Raw genomic sequence first — 10551 nt, forward strand, 5'->3', positions numbered from 1 at the left:
AGACTAAGTACGACTGACATGCATACAAAGTCTATTATGCCTCCTCGTGTCCAATTCTAACTATCGGCGCCATGTTTTCTGTAGCCATTTACATTTACCATTTAACAAGCACCTGAAGTAAAGAAAATCAATCGAGCTATTAGGACCTGCAAAAATCTATTTGAAAGGCAGTGAATAACTTGAATGTCATGGCTGTGCTACAGCTTGACTGATGTTTTTCTATAACTCAATATTTCAATAAAATACAAATCATAACCTGTCAAGTCAAGGAAAAAATTATTTTTATAACAGTCATACCCTCAAGGAATGGGGCACTATGTGATACAAAACCTCAGTGTCGCTAGGTACATGTATATGTACCTAGCTGCTTGCATCTTAACTTTGAAACAGTGACATTGACATTGGTACAGTTCTGGCACTCTCCCAACCAAGAAAATGATGATGATACCTATTTGATGATCCCAGCTGTTTCCATTTGACGTTTTCTGGCACAAACAGAACTCCTGGCAGCGCTGAGGGGCTCGCTGTTCAAATCCTTTTAACTACCATCACTCACAATCGATATCAGTGCCTATGAGCTTGTACTTTGTACTCCCCAGCTGTTGAAGTGGTTGGAAGGGCGCCAAGATGGGATATGTTTTGAAGCACACTGAGGGCAGGTTCAAATGCAAGGAGATTGATCTTTAGCAACCAGTTGATAATCCCTTGTAAGCATTGATCAAACAGTGTTCAGGTCACAATGGTTCAATCCCATATCTACCACAGAAGAAGTAAAATATATCAGCAATACAGTCAAACCTGTTGTCAAAACCACCTCTGCATAAGGACCACATGGCCATTGAGGCCAATTTTAGGAGGTCCCTTAGATAACCCAAGCATCCTGTCTATGTAGGTGGTCACCTGTCTACGGTGACAATTTTTGTGGTCACTATAGAGACAGGTTTGGCTGCACTTTGAGGCAGTTTCTTTTCAATTTGATTCACACGTCATCTGTTAAATCCTTCCACACCCATATATATCTAATCCAGAGGTTGTTGCACAGGAGCAATACTTCCAGGCAATTTGTTTTAAATTTGACTAACAAGTCATTTCTGTTTTTTTCCACACAGCTGTTCGCACAGACAGGATGCGTGGCGGAAGGAACAAGTTCGGCCCCATGTACAAACGTGACCGTGCCATCAAGCAGCAGAGAAAAGCCATGATGGCCCGCACAAAGTCTGAGGCCACCCTGTACCAGCCCATGCCCAACTGCCAGTACCAAACCAACGTCAACTCCGCCGTACAAAACATCCACGCCGCCGCCAAGGGCATCCCCATGTCTCCCATGTCCACGCTGTCGCCCTCGTCGCAGCCCAGCACGGTCTCCAGCAGCTACCCCCCCATCATCCCCCCCGTCACCGCCACAAACTTTTACAGCTCCCCCATCACCTCGACGATGGAGAGGCTGCCCATGAACTTCCACCCGGGAAGCTCGTACATCAACCACGGGATGAAGCCGCACGCGTACCCGCAGAACTTCGCCATGAAGCCGGAGAAGGACGTGTTCAGCGACCAGCCCTCCTCCTGCCAGCAGGAATCCGCTACCTCAGTCAGATCGTCGCCCCCGACCACGCCGCCCAACAACCACCTCCACGGACAGACGGAGAAAGAACTCAGGCTCTCTCCGGACCGCATGTCGGCTCCGGCCGGCAACGAGCGGCCCAGAACTGTCCCGAAGCTCATGCAGGAGCTGCTGCAGTGCGAGCCCGACCAGAAGGTCCTGAGGCAGAAGCTGCTGGAGACGGTGGAGGACCAGATGAGGCAAGGGGAGGAGCCCAACAGTTTTGTCATGCTGTGCAAGCTAGCCGACCGTAGCCTGGTCTCCACCGTGGAATGGGCCAAGAACAATGCCATGTTTGGCCAACTGGAGGTGGGTACTGCCTAAGACTTACTATTCTATTGTAGCGTACTTATTGCTGGTATACAGTTAACATGCACAATGCACAAATGGGGATGTAAAAATAACAGCCGTTGAGATGTATGATATAACCTGGACGATGCAGAAAGATGCATTTTAGAGTGGAAAATCTGTCTTAATTAAATTAAGGACAGATAAGATTTATGATGTATAAACTTGACAAACTCCAGAGGATCTACAATAACTATATTCAAGTAACATGGCTTGAACCACCCAGCTGCCACAACACTAAATTTTGAGATTGCAAAATAATATACAATTTGGCAAGCCAAAAGAACACACCTGGCTACTGAAAACTATTTGAGCATTTTGGAATGGATTTTTACAGATCAGAATAACTGATAGCTTTGTTTATGGCAAAGCTTCAGTGGCAAGCCTAACAGTGTAGTACATGCCTGATTGCCCAAAATTCTACTTTCTGTAATGTGTCTGAGCATGCATCGCTGTAACATCAGGTATCATTTTCCCAACGTCAGGTTGAAGACCAGATGGCCCTACTACAGAACTGCTGGAGCGAGCTGCTAGTCCTCGAGCACCTCTACCGGCGAGCAGTCAGCGGAAAGGACTGTCTGATGACGTCCCAGGGACAGGAGATCAACATGTCGCTCATCCCGTCCCTCGGCTTTGGGCCCATGGACTGCACCGCGGAGGTCGCCGCCAAGCTGCGCGAAGCCAAGGTGGACTACCTGGAGTACATGTGCCTCAAGTTCCTCATCCTCTTCAACACTGGTAAGACACGTTCTGATTTTGTTTTATTCATTCAATTTCACAGATTTAAAAACAGTAGCTCTGTGAGGAGCCGGCAACAGAAACCTTTTTCTTGGTTCATGTGAAGATTCACTCCAAGACTGTCTCCGGGACCTGACCTTCCATCCCAGGAAAAAAATTTGCTTCTTTGGCCAGAAAAAAATTCAACCCATGAAAATCTGAACTTCATTATTGATGAAATTGTATTTCTGTAAGCTTGAAATGACAGATGAAAATCAACAACATGGGCTCCCAAACAATGATTTGGAATTGGATGGGGAAAAATGTAAAGCTGGAGACAACCCTGGTTCACTCCTTACTTTACTTTCTTATCTTATTTCATGTGACAGCAATGTTAGAAATAAAACATTCATACATATATGCAAGACAAAAATTTTAGAATAATTTGGAACCCAGTGTGTTTAATTTTCATATATTCATACCCGTATGTTGTTGTAGGGAAAAGAAACCAAATGCTGACACAATTATGTCCCATTTCTCAAATTCAAATCTGAGATGTTTTGACAGTATTTTCGAATATGACAAAACATGAGAATGCTGTCCTTAATTTTCTTAATAATACATCATTAACTGATGATCAATATCAATTAGTGATGAAAAATGCATGTCTGTTAAAAGTCAAGATCATAGATAGTGTGTTAACACTAGAAAAGTGTGGGAGTAGTATCAGGTAACACATTCGTAAACTAATCATTGGAAAGCAGCTCTCAAGCTTTATTTACCCCAGGGATGTCATCATCCTTTTCAGAACTGGTAAACATGCCTATTCTGAGAAGCCCTGACTAACTGGAAACCATACATGACTTGAGTTGTGACATCCAGTTGGTTACAGATGGAAAATCTTTACGTTATCTCTTTTTCCAAGTATTTTGAGGTTGCATCTGCAAAAAAAACAAAAATGTGGAAAATGTATATGAACCCAATTTTTGTGACTTAAAGTCAGTTAGTAAAACATCAAGGAGAATAGAGGATCTATAGTGAATCAAATTATTGCCAAATACTCTAAAATGTTCAGCTTCTAACTGAAGTGGTTAAATTAAGATGCTTAATATTGACTGTTTACATTCTAAGATACAATCTAAACTATGTCAAGGAGGAAGTCCTAGTCTGAGGTGTAGAACCAATCTTGTTGTTTTCCCTCCCTGTTTAATAACAGTAGAGCTGGTTTTATGTTTCCCAACTGAACTGTCAGTAACCTACAGTAACCTCTGCTGACGGCCATTATCTCTATACATTGTTCGTCATCAGATCGAGCTCAAATGCAAAACCGTGTCCATGGTTATAAATCCACAAGATCAGACAGTATGGTGGCAAGGTCATAAGAAATGCGCACTACAAAATGTAAATTCATATGGATTCCGTGTATGAGGACAGGTTTTTACGTCTTGATTTTTCAAACTGTGCACATTTTTCAAAGGTCGTTACCCTCTGCCTCTCCACTGCGGTATGATTGAAAGAGAGTGACTCACACCAATTGGTCTCCGCTCAAGGGGAAAGACAAGTGCTTTGTTATATTAGAAAAGATGTTTGCGTACACGTAGGTAGCAGTGGAGGGCAATGTCCTGAAATCACCGGAGGCAACTTCCTGTGTGCACGTATGACTGCGTATTGGATCAGGGGACAGAAAAATAAAAACATCCACTTACATATGGAAATTTTGCCGGATTGTTCAAATATTTGGAGGTTGTTAAAAAAACAAAAATGTGGAAAATTAAAAAAAATATGTGAATCCAATTTTTGTGACTTACAGTCGGTGTAGATTTAAGTATTGCAGTCTGTACCAAGGAGAATATAAACTCTAATGGATAAACAACTGCAAAACACTCTAAATGGTTAGCTTCTGACTGAAAAGGCAGTGACATTGGCATGAAGCCAAAGAAGGCTTACGTTTCTTTACAACGATATTGATCTATCCACTCTTAGCGATCTTGTTGTGAATGCAAAGGTTTGACATACTTGCTGGAAGTAATCCACCAACAGCGGAATGTTCTCTTAGCCAATGACGTCAGGGCGTTGTTCAAAAAGAGAGTTGTTATGAGAGATGATGTTAGTGCTGGTTCAAGGGGCATGTTTACGTCATGTTTACGTCATATGCGATATTCAAAGGTCAATGCCTTCTAACATATGCCAACGCGAGGCAGCGGTTACCTATGTTTCCAAATCCGCCCAGTCAAATCTTAGTTCGGAAAGAATTGATACATGTAGGTTGTAAGGCAAAATTGTTATTTCACAAATCATGATTCACAGTGTTATCATTCTTCTAACAAAGAAATAAAAAGACAGTGAACCTGTTATACAACATGCCCGTTAAGCAATGTCATTTTTTTTATGAAATGCAGGAAAGAGTTAAATTTCTAAGATTTGTATCATGAAGTACTATAATAATGAAATTCTTTCCAACAGTAAGATGTTAAACCAACATGTATCATTAGATTACACATCGGAACATACAAATGTACACTTTTAAACCCAAACACGAAGAAGCTTCAAAACTGTGCCCAGACCCAGTGGCAGCTGGTTTTACAGTAACGTTTTAAAAAATGTCAATCTTTTACATGTACATAGATCTGTGTGTTGTGAAAGAATTATATATCTCTCTACACTGTGTGTTGTATAAGAAGACTTATGTAGACCCTACATGTTTATGTAGAGTAAGTCCCTTTGTGTTTTATAAGAAGACTTACATGGACCCTACATTGTGTGTAGTGGAAGAAGACTTATGTACACCCTACCTTGATTGTTGTATACAAAGACTTACATGGACCTTCCCCTGTGTGTTGTATACGAAGACTTACACGGACCTTACCCTGTGTGTTGTATAAGACTTATGTAGACCCTGTGTGTTGTATCAGAAGACTTACATGGACCTTCCCCTGTGTTTTCCAGACGTGAAGGGCCTGGTGAACCGCTCCATGCTGGAGAAGTTCCAGGAGCAGATCAACGTGGCCCTGCTGGACTACACCCTCTGCAACTACCCCGAGCAGAACGACCGCTTCGGCCAGCTGCTGCTGCGTCTCCCGGAGATCCGCCTCATCGCCGTGCAGGCCGAGGAGCTCATGTACCTGAAGCACCTCAACGGGATCCTGCCCTCCGCCACACTACTCATGGAGATGTTGCACGCCAAGCGACAGTGATCTACGCGACGGGAGAGAGAGAAAAAATGGACGTTAACGTCATTACAGGACTGCACAGGCACAATCTTGCTAGAAACTGTTCTCCGGCAGGAGTGCTCAAGAGACAGACAGAAAATTTGCTGGGCATGGTGGTACATGTATGTCATGTAGCCGACACGATTTCTGGGCATACTTACAGTGAAAGGAATGTATGGAAAACCGAAGCACCTTCTGCGATTGACTTTGAACTTGACTGCTCAGATGCACAAACTTTTAGTAGAACAGGTCTTACACTGTTTTACATAGTCAGGACATAGACAATATCAGTCAACAACTGCCTGGACGAACATTATGTGCTGCGTTGTTTTGCATTCGTTTGCAACTGTCCTGAACAGATTCAATATTCCATATATACATTGTGAAGTACACCAGACACACCAAAAACATACTTTTAAGGTAAGATTGGAATAGCAGCTGTTTTGATGTTCAGATACTGAAGCTTTTTTTTTCAGGTATTGAAGCTTTTTAACAAGCTTTTAACTCTTTTCAACATATTCATTGCACTCATTACAATGTACTAGTAACTGAATGAAATGTATTCTGATTATTTTCACTAGCTGTAAGATGTTATAGTATTATTTTTCTGAGCATCAGATATGGTCAGTATGCCAGTCATAGAACGCTGGTTCCAAACCGGGTATACCAACATCAGGGTACATTTAGAATTTGTACATAAAATAGCCACATGCAGTCACTACCTAATGTTAAACGTGAAAGATAGTCACTATCATGCAAGAAGCCAGTACACGGTAGTATTTGAGCAATCCGTCTCACAGACAGGGTTCCTGATTCAGGGTCATTGTAAAGATAAGTTGATCATCACTGAGAGGACCGGAAAACCTTCTTATCTACATCTACACACACACATGCTTCCAAACAAGTTTCACGGTATCAGTATGACAGAAACACAACGTCCATGGCGATGTTCAATGATTATGTTAGTGATTAGCTGTCTAAGCAGTCTCTCTTTTCTATAACAGTAAGTTTATTTTTACTGTGGTGTGCATTATATAAAAGGAACAGGGTTGTGTTGTAAAGACTGACTAATTTTAGAAATTGCTCAGTAAAATTGTGTATGGATCAACGACATACTCTATCAGGATGTAAGATAATATATATATATAAATATATACATGTAGTGGACTTAAGCACATACAGAAGTACCATATTTTCATGATAACGGCTCACACACACCCGATGTCCAGTCCAATTTTTCACCTCTTGCCACAAGTGACCTTAAGAATCGTTAGTGCAACATCAAGTATACATGTACGATTAGAATATTGCCGAAAAAAGTCATTGAAATCTATTATCATTATAGTGTTTTTGGACCAAAAAGATTTGTTCTGTACTTAGACAATGTTCTTTTTTTGCCAGGATTTAAATTTACCAGAATGGTGACTTTTGAATAAGCTATGACCAATGTTTGCTTAGGTATTAGTATTATGACATTGATGGGTGGTGTGGTTTTGTGTTTGCTTTTAAATTGTACATTTAGAGTCATTTCCTGCAATTCTTGATGTTTTTTCTTCACAACAGAGACTACAATGAAACAAAAAGAGACTTGAATGTACACTGTAAGTGTTCGCATAAATAAGATGTTCTGGTTTTATGACACGGAAATTTCAAAAAGTTGATGACAAGAAGAAACTATCAGGATTTGTAGTAAATGTCAGGTGGAGAAGGTATAGCTGTGAGAAAAATAAAAACACATACCCGGTAACAAAATACACTCATAATACAGTTGTTATGTCTAAGTATCATTACATATTGAATGTTAAAGAGGCTTGGAACAGTTTCTGTTTTAGCCCTGCTTGTAAAGCACCAATGACATTGAATGATTGCTTAAAAAGTAATTGATGATGTAATGATATACAGATGTTGGTATGGTACTAGACTCAAAGCTTAAAAAACACAGAAAAAGGCTTCGACTCTATGGCGAATCAATGTTGGACAATGGCTCTGACCCTGAGGCATCGCCAAAAAGCTTTCGAGTACACAACGCACTGTGAAACAGGAACGGAAAGTTTAACTGTGTTCATCCTTGTTCTGCAGCACATATTTCTAGTATTCAAGACGACTTTTACATACCATAGTGTACATATATACATACTATATATATACTGTATGAAGTCAAAATTACGTGCAATGTAAAAAAAGATTTAAAGGTTGATGATTTAAAGGGTGGATGCATCTTTGGGTGCAGTGGGTAAGAGAGTTTTCATTAGGGTAGGAAGAAAAAAGTTTTACTTGTAAATTTTTTGTCTTTGAGAAGGGTAAGTTGTGGGTTGAGTGTACAAGCCTTTAAGAATGGTGCCCTTCTGAGGCCTAATCCTGTACTCGAGTCTTTATAGTGCTTTTATAATCATGCGAATCACCATTGGAAGATAATAAATTGATGTATACTTACGTACTTCGTCTGAGTCTTGAATCTCTTTTATCTTTCTTGTCATATGCAATTTTAGTTAGGATTTTGCCAGGAACAGTCAGTCTTGGCTTAGTAATCATTATAACAAAACAACACATATAAATGTATCTACCAAAATATTTTTAGTATAGAATGGCATAAAGATTATTCTTATATCAAATTCAATATTATAATGTAGTTATAAAAGTGAAGAGTAATGCCCGATGTTCATATCTTTATTAAGAGGCCATGTTTTTTTAAAAACTAAATTTGGGTCTACATACCCATGAAACGGATTCATTTGATAAGCCTTCTATCCTTACAGGATGAGAATCTTCTTTCCCTATAGCTAGATGATAGTAGAAAGTCCTGATGTTGGTAGTTCAATGAAATCTACTAAATAGGGACAAAGATACTTATTAATGTAAATGACAACATTGCTGTCAAGTGTATAATACTAGGTTTCAATGACGACAGCAAAGTAGTTGGACCATGAAATTATGAAAAAAAAACAGTCACTTCAGTCGTCTGGGTATGTGGGAGAGAGAGAAACGTTTAAAAAAAAAGGTGAAAAGACAGGATTTCTATTCTTTTCAAGTTGTATGGATATGAAGACTAGTCGACTGGTGCCCAATCGTGTCAGGGATCCTGGCAGCAGAATATAGAGAATACTACACGGTGTAGCGTACCCCGTACCATCGAAGGTACCAGCCTGACCCACAGGAGAGCTGAGACCAAGGGTGATGCAGAATACACCGTGTTGTCTTTTTTTAATGTCATACCCATCACTGGCCATCAATGAGAAATGCGTCACAGGAGAAAACTTTGTATCCTCAAACAAACAAAAATTTTTTAAAAACATTCATCCCAACATCTGAAAACAGTTTTCGAATTTTCAATAGCAGCTCACTAAGTGCACACAAAGCATGTTCCAATTATTCGATGGAGGCCCATGTGGTATTCCGTATCACCCAAGGTTCCAGCCCGACCGGGGGTAGGATCACCCGAGGGCTGTAGGCCAGAGGGCGATCCTACCCGCAGGAGGGCTGGGTCCGAGGGTGATGTGGAATACACCCTGGTGTATTTTATTTATGTCGTACCCACCCGAGAAAACACACATTTCAATGCGGAAGTTGAGGGAGTTCTGTGTCCTCTAACAAACTGTTTTTAAGTAACAACATTGATTCCAACCTCCGAATCCGGTATTCGAATTTTCGACGGTGCCGCAACCGGTGCACTTGAAATGTATTTTAAAATTCTATGGAAGCCCGTGTGATACAAGGTGAACCCCGTATGATACGGAAAATTATCACACGATGCAGAACACCTGTATCGGACGTTTTCGCGGCCCTGGTATGACATAAAATCAAATACTGAACATACCGGTACTACTTCTATCGTATGTGACTGACGATAAAATTTTCTCTTTTCTTCAAATATAAGCTAGTAACTGTTCAAAAAGAAAGGCAATGTTTCTGACATTACATGATGTTCATAGCAATTACACAATGTGTCCACAGTTCAGCGAAATGATAAATAAACATTGAATCAGATTCATTTTTCTAAGGCCAGACAAAAATCAAATTTCATGATTAATTTTCATCTGCTGAAGGTCATAATGGGAGTGGTAAATTTTCCTGAAGGTCACAGAATTACTAAAACCTTACAATACATTTTGTTTTTGCTGAAAATCAGAATACATTTATCTTAAAGGTGTCCTTCGGGTTACATCAATTTGCCGACAGAGAGAAGAGATTCAATTTGCTAGTTGATAATTGAATGCTTATGCAAGCAAGGTCAGATGAGGTTGCTTGGCAGTTACATGGACACAACAGACACAAACAACACAGAACGGCAGAAGGTAACCTGCGGGTATGCAGTCTTGACATTCAAGACTCATTGAAGAGTGTTTGAGTTTTAAAAAACAAGAATTGTAAAATTGATCAGTAGACTGGGTGTTTGGGTGTAACCAAGGATGAATTGCACATCGCAAAAACAAATGATACTATATGATGTAAAGATGATATTTCAGCACTTGTACCGTTTATGATCGGAGGAGAAGTCTTGTGTATTACGCAGGCTTTGTGCAATTTTAGCAGCTCGGCCGACATTCGCAGGTCACTGGAAGTTGCTCTTGAATTCAGCAAGGTCTCGGCGACAATTCTTGAGCTTCTGTATCTGTATCTTTATAGCTGGTAGAACCGCCATTCGCCGTAACACACCAGCTTCGCAGGCACGCGGCACAG

General features: G+C 40.5%; 1 protein-coding gene across 6 annotated transcripts in view; it reads left to right on the forward strand.

Annotated features, from left to right (window-relative positions):
- LOC136441378 (nuclear receptor subfamily 5 group A member 2-like) overlaps positions 1-6199 on the forward strand; it is a 90704-nt gene extending 84505 nt beyond the window's left edge. For all 6 annotated transcript variants that reach the window (XM_066437636.1, XM_066437638.1, XM_066437639.1 and 3 more), the window contains 3 exons: positions 1110-1909; positions 2434-2686; positions 5612-6199. In XM_066437636.1, coding sequence (XP_066293733.1) covers positions 1110-1909; positions 2434-2686; positions 5612-5859 — 1301 coding nt within the window. In that variant the 3' untranslated portion in view covers positions 5860-6199. The remainder of the gene's footprint in view (positions 1-1109; positions 1910-2433; positions 2687-5611) is intronic.
- Positions 6200-10551: the final 4352 nt, after the last annotated feature.

This window comes from Branchiostoma lanceolatum, chromosome 9, assembly GCF_035083965.1.
Source record: "Branchiostoma lanceolatum isolate klBraLanc5 chromosome 9, klBraLanc5.hap2, whole genome shotgun sequence".
In the NCBI taxonomy this organism is placed as follows: domain Eukaryota; kingdom Metazoa; phylum Chordata; class Leptocardii; order Amphioxiformes; family Branchiostomatidae; genus Branchiostoma; species Branchiostoma lanceolatum.